Genomic DNA, 17961 nt, shown 5'->3' on the forward strand with positions numbered 1-17961 from the left:
TGGTGGTCACTATGGTGACCTCACTGCTTTTGCTGTTATCTGGCACACGGCACTCTGCAGTAAGCACTTGTCTGAAGCCACAGGGGCTAGGCAAAATACCTCACCAAAAACTAGGGATGTCTGTTTCTTAGTGGCTGTGAAGACTGAGAATGGCTGCTGGAGTTAAACAGTTGCTGTCTTATTTGGTGAACAGTGGGAGTAGGAGGCTGCTGAGGGCTGAGTGGTTTTCTGCAATTGGCTTGGCAGCCTCCCTCATACAGAACAGACGCAGTGGAAGCTCATGAAAAATATTGTAGAGAATGATCCTGACAATACTTTCCACCTGCTTGTTTCAGTTAACACTGCCGGACCAGGCCACAGGTAGACAGAGGCAATTTGAATTCTGATCCAACCCTGAAACTCCATGGCACTTGTCATACTTTGTCTATACTTTTTTGCACTCTGCATCGAAACTTCCCTAAAGGATGTTTTCTGCACCACTTAAGCCATGCCCCAATCCCTTTTTGATTTTTTTCAGATAGGCTCTCCTGTTTTTTTGTCCAGGTGGCCTCAGAGCACAATCTTCCTACCTCTGCCTCTGCCAGAGGTAGTACACACCATCATTTCCAGCTTGTTGGTCAAGATGGGGGGTGTATCAACTAGCTTTTTGCCCAGGCTCAAAACCTCGATCTTTCTCATCTCCACTTCCTGAGTAGCTAAGATCAGGCACTTGCCACTCTGCTCAGCCTTGCTTGCTTTCTGAGGCTCAATTATTTTGATTAGGAATGTTACCCCAAAGCTGAGCCTTGTTCTTCATGTATACAATGCAGTATTTCCACTCATGTTGGTTCTGTAGGAGGTTCAGGCGAGATATTTATAGAAGTTTAATTATTTTGGCAGGGTAACTGCTTCAGTGTCCAGAACCTAACAGTAAATATCCACTTAAGAGTTTACACAGCCTAACCATCCAGAGCTCCTATGACACAACACATTTCTTTAAGGGCACTAGCTTTTTTGTCACAAGCCCAAGCCAAGCTTGAAACAATTCACAAACCACTACAAATCAACATCCAGAGGAACATTCCTGAAAATCTTGAGGCAGGCTCTTCAAAAGTACACCCCCATCTCCCATGACCTACCACACAATCTGTACAAGAGATCTGTGGCCCCCACGCCTCAGATGCAATGAGCTCCCCAAGGGCAGTGGCTGGGTCTTGCACACAGCCAGTGTGCTGTGTGCGAACAAGTGGGGACCTCAATGGTTTCCTCAAAACTGACAAAACTACCCATCACGGGATCATTTCAAGGGATTCCAAGAACCAAACACTCTAGGCATTCACTCCAACAGGAATGTAAACCTCAAGGACAAATGCTGGGACCCAGAGTATAAGCTCTAGATACTAACTGTTGCTCTCCCCCGCCCTCTCCCAGGGGTGCTGGGAGAAGGAAAGGCTGTAAATCATGAATGGAGCCTATGAAGAGACTAAACAGAAAAACTTTATTCCATCTGCTGCCCATCAGGGAGCAGGAGCCAGACAAACACTCCATTGGGGAAAGACCCTCTAGGCTTGGTGGAGTTACGGACTCCAGCTCCACGTCGCTGTCTCATTTAAGTTTCTTCCTCTGAAAGACACCAAACACAAACACAAGTAAGCCATGTTAGGTGATGAGATACCCGCTTTCCTTCCTTTGCTCAACTGCTGGAGATTTCAATAATCCCGCTCAGCCCTCAAGCCTCAGATGCTCACTGCGCTGAGACACTTACAGTCACCGGCTGGTGAGAGTTTTCAGACTATGTAACTAATTGGAGCTGACTGTCCCTTCCTCTAGACCCCAGCAAGGACTTCAGGGCCTTCTCCAGAAGCTTCCCTTACTTCACTACAAGACTTTACCCTCCCTTACCCCTTCTGTGATCTAAAGGTTCTGGAGAAGGCTCTGGGAGCTGGACTGAATGCCAGCTACTCCAAACTTAAGTCCCAGAGCACTACACACCATGAAGTTTTGCCAAGGTTAAAGGTAAGCAAGGCTCTTGCTTTGCTCCCCTGCCAGCCCACAGATCATGCAGCCTTCAGAGAGGCTGCCACACACCTTCTTCCTCCTCTTCCTCCTCCTCCTCCTCCTCGTCGTCCTCATCTGAGCTGAAGGTGCCATCGGGCAGGCTGTAGACCCTGATGACCTGCTTGTTTGGGTCCTTCAGAATGAGGTACTTGCCCTCCTCCAGCTTCATGCAGATGTCGATGACGCAGCGCAGGATGCCCCAGGCATTCTCCACACTCAAGTTGATCTGACTGGCAAACTCATTGGGCTTGAACTGCTGAGTGCCCAGAATGACGTGGCGGGAGGAGTCCTTCACGTGGTACCGAGACACATAACTGTGGGGGAGGGGAGATTAGTGGCTGGAGTAGAGGGGTCAGAGACTGTAACACTCAGGGTCAAATGTCACTTAAAACAGTAACAGCTGGTTTGCTGCTTTTCCCAAGGAAAAAGGAGACAAGCCTCTGTCTCCCCACTCATCTTCCCAGGTCGGCCCACAGCTGCAGGACAGGAATCTCACCCAAGCTTGAGGTACTCGGATCCCGCCAGCAAAGCACAGCAGGTCCACCGGGCCAACTTGTAGCTGTTGTTTTTCAGCTCAGTGGCAATGACGGCCCCACGCTGAGAGTCCAGCTTCTGCCGCCAGTCCACACCATTGCAGTGCTGCAAAGGAAGTGGTTACAGGTGGATTACTGCCATGAAGGCTCTGGGAGCGCCTCTGGCAGACAAGGCCCAATGTGGCAAAGGGCCTTGCCCAGCAGGGAACTCAGCAAAGCATGATTCCTCTTCTCATAGCGCCTCTAGACAGGGACAGACAGCTGCACGGGAATGGCAAAAGGGCTCATGACAAATTAGGTGGTGAGGAAGGGCTTCACAGATGATGCATGGCACTTAGCCAAGTGGAGAGCACTGGCAGAGACTGGAGACAGAGACAGAAGGTCCTGATCTGAGGAATGTGGGAAGGACAAACCAGGCCAGCCTTAAGTAGGGGCAGACGTGCAGAGGGCAGGAAGACAGCAGAAAAGGACCCTAGAGATCTCCAACCCCTCAGATGTGGGAAGCACACTGGTCTAGAGGGATGTGACTGGTCAAAGGTCACAGGTCAGGGTTCCCAGACTTTCTTGGTTCATTGCAAAGTAAATACTGAAGAGTTCTTTTTATGAAACATTTAGGTCAAAACGGTTCTGACAGATTCATTTCCTTCAAACCTTTAGAATGTCCCATTGAACACTGGTGAGTGCACTGTGGCCAACCAATTGGTAGACACTGGAAACTGGGTGGAGACAAAGGCACAAGGGACAGGGTCCTAAGCTGGGGTGCCTTCACTGAACCCCTGAAGTAAATGAGAAGACAGGCAGAGGAGTGCAAGGGTGGAGTAGGACGTGCCTGAGGCTCTGGGTATCAGCGAGCAGGGCAAAGACAAAGTTGATGCACAGTGAAGCCAGAGGTGAGGACAGGAACGAGGACTCTGAAGGGGGAGGTGTTTCAGCAGAAAAAGTAGGGGGCAAGTCAGAGCAGATTTGGGGAGTCTTTCTATGGAGTTCATAACTGAGACTGGGGCAGGCAGCACCATTGGTCCTTGCACCTGTAGACTCTCCTTCCTTACTGTGACACCACCTGTGGTGATGGGAAAAACATCATCCCACAATTACATTACCCAGGATGTTGAAAGGGATTCTGCAGCAATCACCAAGGTCCCAAACAGTTAACCCCAAGAGAGAGGAAGCCACGAACTCTTCTCTGGTGGGCATTGTCCAACCCCAGGAGCCTCTCCTACCTGTGCGTAGAGGTTAGAGACAGAGGAACTTGGAGATCTGAAGCATGAGAAAGATTTGTGGTGCTATGGCTGGAGGAGGGGGCTGTGTAGCAAGGAATGAGGTAGCTTCTAGGAGCTGAAAGAGGCCTCCAGCTGACAAGGAACAGAGACCTCAGTTATACAACTGCAAAGCCTACACCTTTGCCAACAACCAGAATGAGCTTAAGTGGGGTTTCTTTAAGAACTGTCAGATGTGTCAAGTGCTGGTGGCTCAGGCCTGTAATCCTAGCTACTTAGGAGGCAGGGATTAGGAGGACCGTGGTTCAAAGCCAGCCCCAGGCAAATAGTTCCTGAGACACTATCTCGAAAATACCCAACACAAAACAGGGCTAGTGGAGTGGCTCAAGTGGTAGAGTGCCTGCTTTGCAAGTGTGAAGTTCAAACCCTAGGTCTCCCACCTCCCCCACAAAAAAAATGTCAGATGAGACAGTTGTGCTAACACCTAAATTTTAGCTTTGTGACATCCTGAACTCAGAACCAGGCCACAATATGTTGGACTTCTGCCCTGCAAAACATGAGCTAATGGATTTTTTTTTTTTCTTTCTTTTTGGTACTGAGGATTGGACTCAGGGCTTTGCTTTTGCCAGGCAAGTGCTTTACCATTTGTGCCATAACCTGATCTCAAATGGGTATTTTAAAAATTAAGTTCCTGTTAATTTGTTATAAGACAAAACGACACTTATACAAGGCTGTATAAGGAAGTACTCAGGGCAGAGAGCTGTGTAGTGGACTGACACTAGCAGAAGGCTCCACTGGTGGGTCAAAGCACAGGGAGCCAGCAAAGACAACACAGGAAGGCAGCGCCATTTGGGGCACTAGAGCAATGTGCTAATCGAGGGACAAGTGACAGGTGCAACAATGACAAGCACTACAAGGAGCTCACGGTGAAAGTCTAGGAAAAGGTCAATAGGCCTAGAACTGTCCCTGCCAGTATCCTTTATTCTGTACAGTGGCAACAGAGCACCACGAGGAAGATTAACAGAGCACCTGCAGGAGGGAGAATGCAAAGAAGTGGCTGAGCATGTTTCTTTCATGGTACCTCTTAGGAGACCATTCTGAGCTACATCTCAGAATCTGTGAGTTCAGTAAGGAAAGGAGCTGGATAAAGGGATCAGAATAAAGAAAGAGGCCACAAAGAGAGCAAGCAGGCCTCCAGGAGAACTGGAGACCAACCCAGATAACAAGGAGGGGTCACAATCAGATGTGCACCAAGAGCAGAAGCCAACAGGAGGTCAGGACAGAACAGAGAGAAAGAAAGTACTAGTTTCTATGAACAAAACAGGAGAAAAGTTTTTAACTTAAGGTTGTTCTACTGTCAGTGATGACCCACATGGAGGAACACATTGATAAGACAAAACTCCCCTGGTAGCTCTCTAAGTACAGGAGGGGAAAGAAATAGGTCACACAAGCCAGCCTGTGATGATGCGTGCTTAAGGGACAGGTATGTGGCGCCTCACCCGAGAATCCCACTCATTGAGTGTCTTGATGTTGATAAAGGACACTTCCCCATTGGCTCCAGTCATGACGCCGTCATGCTCACATCTGACAATAAGGTCAATGTCGTCTCCTAGCTTCCACCTGCGGTAACTGCAGTGAAGAAGAAACTCGTTGGCCACCTGAGATTCTCTACTTCAGGCAGGTCACCCCAAACAGGACAGGGTCTGTGCGCCAACCTGTCAGAACACCCCACCAGAGAGCTGACATACCGGTAAGCAACAGAGGCAATTTCATTCTTATCCATGTCGTCCTCCACAAATGGGTTTGGGTTGGGGAAGTTGTATCTTTCTTTCCCCTGCAAAAATGACAAAGCTGTCCTGAGATAGTGCTAACTTTGTTTCCAGGTCCAATCAGCCAGACCCAGCACCACTTATTACAGCACTGGTAGGCCCTGGGACCCCTTGGGGCTCTGAGCACCCTGACTTTTATGCTTATGTCACCTCTCCTGACTGCTAACTCCCAAGAGATCCTAACAATTAATTAGCAATCCCCCCGCCCCCCAATCACTGTCCTCTACTAAAACAAAACTTCATGAGGATGGGATCTTTGCTTTATTCACTACTGTATCCCCAGGACCTAAAAAGGACACATCTGTACAAAACAGTGTATCTGCTAAAAAGCTGAAGGAATCCTCACAAATATCTTAATTCTGTAATGTCACAGGGAGCAAACGCCTGAGACCACACAGCCACTCAGTGGCAGGCAGGCAACGTCAGGTTACAAGCCCCAGCTTGTAATCTCTCTGTTGTAGGTAGGGGATGCACTTGTCCTGCTCAGTCCTATAGCCCAGAGCCTCATGCCAAGCAGGTGCCCAATAAGGGCAGCTGGCTGGACAAGCACCATCAGTGCCTCACGCTTCCATGTGCTCACCATTCTCAAGCACTGCTGGGAGAAGTTGTGATTGATGTAGGTGGCTTCCATGGCCAGGTTGCGGGGCGAGTTGAAGGAATTTCCTTCGTCTTGAGGGGGCTCATTGGCGGTCTCACTTACTGTCAGGAGGTCTGTAAAAGTGGGGCATAGCCACCCACCCACACAATCAAGAGTCATAGACAACCTGCTATGGGTAAACAAAAGCCACAGAGGCCCTTCCTTCAAAGAACTGCCTTCTCCCAATGTGGGGCTCCTGGATGACTTTAGATATTACCTAACGGTAATCCACTCAAGTACTAAGAAAGCTGTCCCCCTTTCATCTTTTTGGATTCCTCAAAGAGAAAGTGTGGTTTTGTTAGGAAAGGCTTCAGGCTTCGAGCTTAGGATAGAATTCCACTGCTTTGTTTTCATGCTGCAATTTTATGAGTGACCCAGAGACATTCATAGTGTGTGCATATACACATGTACGATACAGACTTGTGCCTATATATTTTCCAATAAATGGCATCGATTTCAAGGAAAATACTAAGCGACCACTAAAGATGATCTGAGAGATGGCAGAAGTCAGAAAGGGAAAGGCCGTGCAAGGGAGCAGCACCTGGAGGTACAGCAGGGCGTGCCATGAGGACTCAGCAAGCTGGAGTCCTGAGCAGGGGCCAATGTGCTGTCCAACACCTAGAGGAAGACACTGCTTTCTACCTACTCATTCTCAAGAACAGGGAATTGTCTGAGCCAACAAAAATCAGACACGTTCCTTACCAAAGTCAGAGTTGTCCCTCTTGTCAAAGAAGAGCTTGGACCCAACTCTCTGGACGACAATGTCCCAGGAATACACGGAGCGGGTGCAGCTCATTAGGGTAGCCAGGATGGCATCAGTGGCAAACACATTACCCTGAGTTTTCGCCAGCTGCAAGAAGACAAGAGAGAAAGTGCCGAGGATGCTGAGGTCCAACGGCCCCTCTGCATGGGCAGAACACACTCCTCCCACGCGTCATCTGAAAAGGCTACAGCAAACCAGCCAGTGAGACCGTTCACTATGCCAGGCTGAGTGCTCACATGCTTTCCTGTTCACCTCAAAGGCACACGCTAAGTACATTTACCCTTTTTCAGAAGAGATCACAGGTTGCAGGGTGATGAAGCTAGCCAGGCCAGGACCCAAGTCCAGCTCTGTTTAACACCAACATGGTCTACCCAGCAAACCGCCTTTACTTTCATTTAAGTCCGATTCAGAAGAATCTATCTGAAGGCCCAAACTATATATATGCAGTTGGCCCTCTGTACATGTGGGAGTCTGCATGTGTGGATTGAACCAAATATTCAGAAAAAAAAGTGCCTGTACTGAACATGTACATTTCTCCTTGCATTATTCTCCCAAACAATGCAGTACAACTATTTACACAGCATTTACAGGGTCTTAGGATGCCTACACATTCCCATGCCCCGTTCTCGCTGAGGCTTCAGCTGCAGAAGCTGGAGGATCCCTAGAGGGTGGGCTGCGCACCTTCCGGATAACAGGGTCATCTGTGGTGGTGACAGTGTGGAAGATGCGCTTGATGCTCCGCAGCGGCTTCTCGCTCCTCGTGGTGATGCGGTCAAAAGCTTTGTCATAGTACTCCAGGGCCCCACAACACTCGCTGGGGGAGAACAAGCAAGACACACCAAGAGAAAACAAACCATCACTCTTTTCTTACAAGCCAAGGAGGCAGAAGTCTTGCCGAAAGTCCAGTATATAAAAGAGATGGAATATAGTAGGTAAGGAGTCCTGTAATGTCAGAAGAAGCAGAGTCTCCTTGAACTGCCTGCTGGGTCTCTTCCTGCCCAAAGAGCTATATAACGTCATCTTACTGCACTTCTGCTTAGGATGTCAGGAACTAAAAGAAATCTGGAGTTTAATATTAGCAAATTTCTTTCTTTTTAAAAAATGTTATTATTTGTGCTGTACTAGGATGGAATTGGCTGCCTCAGTAGCTTCTGAGGCTACTACATTCCTATCGCCAAAATTACTTTAGCAAACCTGGTTCCCTTAGCTTCTGCCACATCAGGCAGAGCTAGTGATCAAGTCTGCACACAAATTTCTATTTGCTTTCTGTCAAGAGCCAGGTAACTTCATTTTATTTTGTCTTTGCTCAGATGCCAGGAAGTCGCAAACCACTCAAGACATGCCCCCAATTCTTTTTGCTTTGGTTACTGGACTAGGGTCCCTTTTTATGACAAGGCTGGCCTGGACCATGATCCAATTTACACTTCCTGTGCAGCTGGGATGACAGGTGTGCACCAGAATGCCCAGCTTTTATTGCTTGAGTGGAGTCTTGCTAACGTTTTTTTAACCTGAGCTGGCCTTGAACCATGATCCACCCAAGTAGCTAGGATTATAGGCTTTTGCCATTGGTCTTGATTTTTAAGTACCATCCATTAGTATCATGAAACATCTTTTGAGTAAGTGGCTTCAAGGCTTTCCTGGAATTGCTAGGACTTAAGGAAACACCCCAAGAGTGTGGCAGACAGCAGTAAGACACTACTCACATATCCTGGGGCTCTGATACCTCCAAGTAGCGCATCTTCATTAACTGAGGAAAATCCATTTCCTCTTTCACCTCCCAGTCACTACGAACTTCAACCGAGGAGTCTCGGGGTTTCTGAAGTGGAAAACCATTGGAGGGGAAAAAACAAGTGACAGTACATGAAAATCAAAGCAAAAGACAGGTTAGCACTACAGAATACTCTTAAAATTTAAGAAATAAAGTGCTGTTTTGTAAGATAGAGTCCCTGACTCTGACTCCTAGGAGTCCTAGAAGGACTGAGGTATTGAAAGTTCAAAAACATGGGAAATGATGTCATCCAGAGAACGCTTAGCAGACACTTAACAAATTCCCTCAGGATATTAACTATTCATTCATCCTCTTGTCCCTCCCTCCTTCCTTCTCACAGCGGTTCTGGGGTTGAACTCACTCAGGCCTTTGCACTTGCTAGGTTGGTGCTTTAACGCCTGGTCTATGGTATGACTGAGGTGGATTTCCTGCCTTTAGTTTTAGCCATAGCCGGTATGTTGACACATAGCTGTGAGAATGATTTCTACGGAATGAAGAGCTGTATTTTCCAACTAGTAGTGTCGTGGGACATAATGCCTCCTTTTAGTACATTTATGGTATGAGGCACTTTTTAAAATTTTGCTAAAGTGAAATTTATAGATATCTTAATGCATCACTGAACTTCATTCCAAAAAAATCAGAAAATAATATAAAAATAATAATGATGACATAAAATAATCTTGGTAAGATATATACTCCAATATGCAAGTTTTGGACACCAATACCCTAACTGAGATAAAGAAATCAGGTATACTGCTTGTACCTAGAAGGAGAACTTCAATGAATGAATGGACAAACACAGCTAGATACAGACACTCAACTGCAGGCAAACAAATACTGTGCCTGAATTTCCTTACGTAATAAAAAACCCTTGGGAAAGTTACCAATATGAAATGAAAAATCCTTTTTGCTTTGATATTATGCCTGCATTCCTGGAGAATGTGATGTGTATTAAAGCAAAGAATATGCACTTAAGTAGCTAGGATTATAGGCTTGAGCCACCATGCTTGGCTTTTTTTTTTGAAATAGTGTCTCACTATATAGGCAAGCTGGTCTCTTACTCAAGATCCTCCTGCCTCAGCTTCCTGAATGGCAGGATTATATGGGTGTACCACCATTCCTAGCCAATTATTTTTTTATACAGCAAGTATATCTAGCAAAGTGTAAATTCCACATCTGTAACTTTATTTTTGCTTACATGTTTGTTTCCATAGCACCCACACAAACATTATGGCAGCATTATCCGTAATAGTGCAAAAGTGGAAACAGCCCAACGACCATCAACTGCTGAATAGCTAAACAAAATGTGGTGCATCCACACAAAGAAGTACTTATTTGGCAATAAAACAGACATGAAATACAGTTGGTCCTCCATATTTGCAGGTTCCAAAACTGCAGATGCAACTGAGGACTGAAAATATTTCAGGGCACTGGGCATGCTTGTAGTCCTAGCTACTACAGAGGCTGAGGCAGAGTCACTGGACCCCAAGAGTTCAAGGCCAGCCTGGGCAACACAGGAAGACCCCATATCTAGAGCAAATTTATTATGCTATTCCACTTAGGTAAATGTCCAGATCAGGAAGCTCCAGACACAGAAAATAGATCAATAGTTGCCTAGGTCTGGGGAATAGGAGGTTCCTGCTAAGGGTACAGGTTTTTTTTAAGGTGATGATGAAAATGGTCCAAGACTGACTGCAGTAATGGACAATTCTTCTAAACACTAAAAACCAACTCAGTTGAACATATGAATTACATTTGTTTGTTATAAAACAAACACAACCAAGTTCCCAATAGGATTCTTGTATGGGCACACTACCTGTGATTTTTGGTCCCATTTCTGCCTCACTCCAAATTGCTTCTGGAATTTCTTCTGCAGTCGAATGCGTTCTCTGAAAAGACAGAATATTGAGGGTTTGGGGGTGTGGTTCTCAACAGGTAGAACACCTGTCGAGAAAGTGGGAGGCCTGAACTTATAGCCAGAAAAAAAAAAACCATAAAAGACAGAATGTTGGGATCTCAGTGTAGGTCTCTTAAGTCAGTGGCTTCTTCAAAAGGCAGCCGTACGTGCTAGCAGAGTGGCTCAAGCAGTAAAGTGCCTGCCTAGGAAGTACTAACAGGGACACACTATTCCCCAGTACCAACCAGATATATTACTCAGCCTATAGTGACCGTTCATGGCAGCCCCAGCCTTGGGTGTGGTGGCTGCTATACTCCACAGCTCAGAGTAAATAGGGCTTTCTGCAGATGTGCTCCACAGGGCTGAGCCTTGGCAAACCTCAAAGTCACTTTTTACCTATCCCTTCCCTTCAATAAGCATGTCCACCACGGCAGTTTCCTGCCCATGCTATCTGATGTGAATTGACCCCTGGAGAACAACAGGTTGAAAGGTGGTGTAACTGGCTTTAGGAAGGTCTTTTTTTTTTTTTTTGCCCAATGGTGGGGAAGACAACCACCCTCCTGCTTTGGCCCCGTGCTTTCTGGGTCTTGCCAGTCCAGGACACCTTGCTCTGGCAGGAAGGGAGTCTCACCTCTCTTTCTGTTTGGCACTCTTAGGCAGGGTCTGCAGGTTGAACTGTAACATGTTCCGCCGATCTTTGTCTCTGCGGAGGTTCCGCTGGAAATCAGGAAGAACCATCTGTTAAAATCTTGGCAATCTGGCCTGTAACTGGCAGAGCTAATGGGAGATGTTGGGAGTTAAGCTTAGGGTGTGAACCCCAAGCTTCACATCTTACTCTGTACCTTTACTTCACAGCACCAGTGGTCTGGAGGTGGTGGGGGGAAGGTACTGCTATTGGCTTGGACTCACATTCCTGTAACTTGTTTCCACTGAAGTGGTTTGCAGTGCTATTTGAGTTTACTTCTTTGTGTGGCAAGATGCAGCTTGACCGGAACATCTACTTAATAAAGTCTGCATATAGCAATTAAGTGAGGCAGTGGGCACAACACACCTTTTATCTGTTCTTAGCACAGGGTGTCTGAGCGATTGGCAACAGAGATCTAAACTACTTAAAGCCTCCCTGAACCTAGTTCAAGTTCACTTTAGCACACATTGTCACTGGACTGCTTTCCTCTCATTAGTGTTCACTGCATATTAGCAGCTGTCAACATCTACCAGTAATAGCTCCAAGATGGTCAGGTTGTTAGCTCTTGGCCTACCTGTGCAAACCTCATCCGGTTTCGCTGGTAGGCAGTCTTCTGTGTGCGTGCAGTATCCACCAGCTGGAAGCTAGTTTCATCCTCCTCATGGAAATAAGCATACTGACTTCCACCACCAAACTGAGATGAGTACTTATCTGGAAGCAAAGGTGACAGTGTGTGATACACTACCTAGTGACTGCATACCCACTCGTCTAAAGCCTTGTTCCTTGAAGTATGGTCTTGGGAGCTCATTAGGTGTACAGACTCAGCCCCACCACACACCTATTAAATCAGATCAGCATTTTCACAAGGTCCCCAGTGATTCACATGTATGCTCGTTTGAAAAGTTCTGATCTAAAGAACTTTCCAAGAAGAGTCTGAGGAACTGAAGTCAGCCTGTTTCACCCTCTGCCTTACCACATAAGAATCTGAGTTGAGAGTTAATCTAACGGAAGAGGTAAAATGGGGTACGCACACCACCATTCCTATTAGCTGGTGCCAAGGCAGACATACCCAGTGGACTATGATATACTTTCTTGCTAGCTCCAGCCTCAGGTAACTTAGAACTACCCCAACTGGCACTGAGAAAGAGCTCTTTTACTTTGTCAGGATCATAAAACCAGGACTTTTAAACCTGGAATTCACTTACTGGCTTGAGTTACAAGAAGCTCCAAGTAAAGGGATGCAAAATGGTGGTATGTTCAGCAGCTTTTTAAAGGGGCCCGTGGCCAAACATGGGAGGAAACTCCCACAAGAATGGTTCAGACATTTTTTGGGAACTGTCTAAGTTCTGGGGCTGTATCCAAAATTGTGGTTAGTTTTCACAGTCCAGGTCCTCCCTGCCAAACTATCAATTATTTGTTATTACTATTTTTTTTTTTTAGAAACAAGGTCTCCTTATGTAAGCCCAGGCTGACCTAGAACTCCTCGTAGCCCAGCCTCCCAATTACAGCTGGAATTACAGGTGTGAGCCACCATGCCTGACAAAGCTATCAATTATTGTTAGCTTTCTTCCCCTTTTTAGAAGTTTTCAGATAGAGCTTACTAGAAAAGCAATTTGCCCAACGCCTTGAGTTAGACAGCCCATTGTAGAACACTTACTTGTATACCTCTTATCTTGGTATGTGGCACCAGTCCAGTCTGCAACCTGTTAAGAGCAAAGAAGAGACAGAATATACAAGTCAACCAGGTAATATTCTGTTGACCCAGAAGCTCCTGAGAGTGAGGGAGATGTGTGGAAAACAATTCAAACTGGCTCATGGTGCCTTTGTAAGCACCTAGCCTTTCTCAGACTACGTCTAGAGGTTATACCCTAGGGAACACAGGGACCACAATTTTGAGAGAATAAAATTGACACAGGGCCTTGTGGAGAGCAGCAGCCACAGCTAAAGAGAGACAGACTCCTGCTGACAGGCAGTACCTTTCCTAGCCGGTCTCCTTTACTGAATGGCTGGTAGGGCATATCCCGGAACTGCTCAGGAACTGCACAGGGACCCCAGCCTGAAGGGTTGTCCTGGATAACTGGTGTCATGAACTTCGCCATCTTCTAAAACCTTAAAAAAACAGATGATATGAGTAGCTGTATGAAAAAAGCCGTCAAAGTACAAAACACTTCCCACAAGGGGTAAGCAAAGACAAAAAGGCTGAAATTCAAAAAGCAGTACACAAAACAAAACCCGTAACTGTCAAGCCACTAATTTAATGTTTTCTTGTAAATAATTCTGCTCACAAAACTGCTGTTACCACATTGCATTGATTCTTCTCTCATGTCTTTGAAATGAGGCTGTACCTTACATTTGATGGGGTGTAACATCTTTTCAAGTGTAATAATCCCTCAGAAACATCACAATAAATAACAAACTCTACCATGGGATCACTGTGAAAGTCCTTAGTTACTATACATGAAAGTACTCTTTGTAAAAGGCCACTCAATTACTATTCAAACTTACAAAAACACATTTATGCAAAAAGTGCTTAAAAAAAAGTCCTTCAATATGCCCTGGAATTTGATTTTCCTTTTTTTCTTTTCTTCTAAAATTCTGTCATTGGTGCAAATTTTGTGTGCAGAGCAAGTGGACACCAGTCAGGCAAAAGACCTGGTAGGCAGCTAAAAGGTCACCATAAATTTAAAGCCAAAGTGTGTATCAGATGTCCAGAGATGCTATGAATACTAGGCACTGTTCTCTGCTCGGCATGCATCAGTTCATTAAATCTTCCCAACAATCCTGTGAGGCAGGGGCCAGTACTGCTCCTAATATCATCACTGAGGCATAGTGAAATAAAAAAATCCACTCCCAAGTTGCAATGCTATGTGATGACCCAGGCCATCTGGTTCCAGAGGCCATTCTCTAATGCTACACTCATCGCAGGGGGTAAAAACCAGAGGCTCTATAGCAGATGCTCACCAGACACATCCTGTCAAAAACCTACGCATTTGGTTGAGCGTAGTGGTGCAGGTCTCAGGAGGCTGAGGCAGGAGCATTCTGAGTTTGAGGTCAGCTTGGGCTACTTGTGAGATTTTCATTAAAACAAAACAAAAACAATCCAAACACTCTCCCCACCAAACCCTGATGCATTTATCATCCTTGGTAACCCTCTGACAATGCTCAAGTGAGTTCCCAGAGGAAAAGAAGTTACACAGATATTGCCTGGAGGCTGGAGAGCAACCGAAGAGCACAGGTATAGTGAACACAATCTCTCCTCAATGCTCCACAAGACTGAGGCTTCTTACAGAGATGACATTTAGGTGACAGCAACATAGTATAGCCCTGGGAGCTTTATCCTCCAAACCTGAACTTAAGCTAAGCTGTTAAGAAGAGAGCAGAAGGCCTCCAAACAGTAAACACTTACTGAGCTCCTACCTTGCATCAGGCTGCAAACTGTAGCATCACTAACTCTCCCACACCCATTTTAGAAACAGAAATATGAAGCTCAGTCAAATCAAACTGTTGATCTATCCATCATTTCAAAGTAGACGTCATTCCCAGGGCTGTCTACCTAAGTCTGGCTTTCTTTGTTACTTAAATAGTTAGGTGGTAGCCTCACAAAAGTCGGCTGTTTTCTTCGTTTTTATTTTATTTTTTGCAGTACTGGGATTTGAATTCAGGGCCTAATGCTCAGCTAGGCAGGCACTTTACCACTGCAGCCACTCCGCCAGCCCCAAATCAGAGGTTTTAGGCCATATACAATGACAGAACATCATGTCTCAAAAGCCAGTTTTAAAAATCCAGTTGTCAGGGGGTGGGGGCAGGGGGGAGAAATGACCCAAGCATTATATGCACATATGAATAATAAAACAATAAAAAAAAAATCCAGTTGCCAGAGCTCAAGATGGCAACAGATCCAAGGCTTGTCCCACATCATCCCCCCGGAGGGAGTCAAGGGTGAAGTCCTTTGGCTTCAGCACTTGTAAAACTGGTGTGCAGAATGGAATCAGAAACTGAGCTGCTCAGCTAAAACGATGTGACAGCTGTCCTGTCACAGGGGCAGGGTAGGAGGCACCAACAAGGCAGTCAGAGGGGGGCCCTAAGGCCACTATAGATCCATAGCCACCGATTACTCGGCTGGGTTGAGCTGGGTTTCAGATGGAATCTACTCTTTATCTTGGCCATCCATGTCACATAACAGGAAAACCTTCAGCCTGTGAACACTCCCCAGATCAGGGGCCGAACGCCGCTCAGCTGGACACCCTCAATAACCCGCTCAGAAACCCAGGAAGCCTGAGGCCATTTTAGAGACCACCTTGTGGACACCTGGGTTAAGTGACACAACCAAGTTCGCCCAGGCCACATAGGCTGAGTGAAGCCTATGACGAAGAACCTCATACACAAGGCCCGGGTCCCGGGTCCCGTAATCCCGTGTGCGGGGCCAGGGACCACCGAAGGCAGTTTCCTGCCCCGCCCAGCAGAGGGACAGCGACAGGAGAGGACGTGAGAAGTCTCTTCCGGGGGGTCCCCGAAGACCGGGCAAAGCCCGAGCTGGCTCCAGACGTCCGCGAGAGCCTACGAAACACGTCGCTCACCTGCAGCGGCCTCGGCCAGCCCGGATGGCGACAGATGGTCAGGGCCGGAGACCGCACTACCAGCAACACTCCGAGGAACCAGGAAAGGAGAGGACATGCGCGCGCAGAGGCCGGCGCCGTAAACACGACCGGCGCTGTCGTAAACTACCCTCTTGCTTCCTTCGCATTCGGGGGAAGAACGCATGAGCCGTAAAGCGAAGTACACCCGGAAGTCCGTGGCTGCTGTTTGGGCATCCTAATTAGCCTCTAAGGCGCCAAGACCGGAGAGGAGAGATTACGTCAGGAGGCATCCGGGGACGCCCAGAGAGGGCGTTCAGAGTTGAAACGTGGCGGCGCTTGGTGCAAGTGAAGCTGGAGGTGGGGAGCTGCTTCCAGCCCCGTGTCCCACAATGCTTCACGGCCGCCTCGGGTCCTCTGTCTCCCACAATGCGCCGCGGCTCCCGCCCACCTCCACCTGTGGTCTATGTATTTGGTTCTCACGTGCTGGTGAGCTGAGCGTCTCAGGCAGAGGTCGTTAGTGGTCCTGATTTTACAGTACCGGAGACGGAGGGGCAGGTCAAAGTGACCTGCGCTGTCCAGACTGCTAGTTTCAGGGTGGCCTCCAGGGATCAAACCATTAATCCATACTTCTCAAGCTTAATGGCCTGACAGATTTCTGGATTACCAATTTAAAAATGCAGAATGTGAGCCGGCTGTGGTAGTGCACACCTGTAATTCCAGCACTGGAGGGGCTGGGGCAGGATGATCACGAGTTCAAGGCCAGCCTAAGCTATGTAGCCAAGGGTATATGTAAAACCAGGGGTATTTTGCGATCCTATCTCAAAAAAAAAAAAAAAAAAAAACCAGATTCCAGATCTCACTTCCAGAGATTAGTATCCAACTCCAGTCTAAACCGGAGTCCACTAAGCTGCATTTTAGTTAGCAATTGCGATTCTGAGTTGGCTACTCAAACTGCTTTCCTACACTGGAAAATTGGAGGACAATTTTCTCTCCCGCCGAGAGAGGAGGCTGGGGAATTTCAAATTTCTGATAGACATTGAGGGCTTTCTGCCTGACTTCCTAAGTCTCCTTTACTGGAAAGTACCTGTTTTTAGACAGATTTGATGCCTATCTGTGTGGCCTTCACATTGTTGCGGGAGTTTGCTAGCTCAGATATGGGACACTGAGGCAGATTAGCAGGAAGCAACGTTTTATTGCGCCGGCACAGACTCAGCGGACTCCTGTGCAAAGGCTGAGCTCTGAGGGCAGAGGGGTCTCACCTTTATATACACTTGCAAGCAGGTTACAGAGGCAATAAAATTAAAAAACAAGGTTTGAAAGGAATATGAGGTCTCAGCGGGCCCCAACCCCCTTGTTGGAGAAACCAGTACCAAACATCCCATGTAGATAAGATAAGCAATGAGGCAGGGCTCAGTTAGGGCATATAGAATGTGAGGAATGCAAGATGTGAGATACGAGCAAGATGTGAGATACGAGCAAGATGTGAGGTACGAGCAAGATGTGAAGTACGTGCAGGATGTGCTCTGCCTGCTTGTCTAATGTTGATAACAAAAATATGCACGCCACTGCAGTCTATATAAGATTTCCCCCTAAGAGGCTCAGGGTCTTGCTTTCCTAACCGGTCCTGCGTGTCCGTGTGGGAGCTCGACCCTGGCTAGCCAGTCCAATAAACTCTGCTTTGTTGATTGCATTCACGCCTGGCTCTCTGTCTCTCGGGGGAATAGGATTCCGGGTCCTAACATTTGGAGGTCCCACCGAGATTTCATTTTCTCGAGAGACAGAACCTGCCTGCGAGAAAGCAGGGGCGATCCCAAGTCCTAGGCGTTGGGAGGGGATCCCAGACCCTCATTTGGAGGAACTTGAGTGTTCCATTTGGGCCGCGGCGGGGATTCGGCCAATCCCCAGGGAGATTCATTCTGGGAATCTCGCAAGGAGGACCACAGGGTCCTATTGGGAGAGGCTTTCCTCTCATTTGGGCTCGAGCATTTTAGGAACCCTGGCGCCAGGTGAAGAACTAA

General features: G+C 47.1%; 1 protein-coding gene and 1 non-coding gene across 2 annotated transcripts; both read right to left on the minus strand.

Moving 5' to 3' along the window:
- Positions 1-1456: 1456 nt before the first annotated feature.
- On the minus strand, positions 1457-16265 carry Eif3d (eukaryotic translation initiation factor 3 subunit D). The gene is made up of 15 exons (XM_020161929.2): positions 15944-16265; positions 13343-13475; positions 13024-13069; positions 11941-12077; positions 11313-11398; positions 10601-10673; positions 8720-8832; positions 7698-7830; positions 6956-7103; positions 6197-6327; positions 5536-5621; positions 5287-5416; positions 2534-2676; positions 2068-2351; positions 1457-1602 (listed from the first exon to the last, which is right to left on the minus strand). The coding sequence occupies exons 2-15, from the start codon at positions 13463-13465 to the stop codon at positions 1589-1591; spliced, it is 1647 nt and encodes a 548-aa protein (XP_020017518.1). The 5' UTR covers positions 13466-13475; positions 15944-16265; the 3' UTR covers positions 1457-1588.
- On the minus strand, positions 8131-8263 carry LOC141410565 (small nucleolar RNA SNORA66). The gene has a single exon (XR_012435411.1). It is a non-coding gene; the product is annotated as a small nucleolar RNA SNORA66 (small nucleolar RNA).
- Positions 16266-17961: the final 1696 nt, after the last annotated feature.

Source organism: Castor canadensis, chromosome 8, assembly GCF_047511655.1.
Source record: "Castor canadensis chromosome 8, mCasCan1.hap1v2, whole genome shotgun sequence".
Classification (NCBI taxonomy): domain Eukaryota; kingdom Metazoa; phylum Chordata; class Mammalia; order Rodentia; family Castoridae; genus Castor; species Castor canadensis.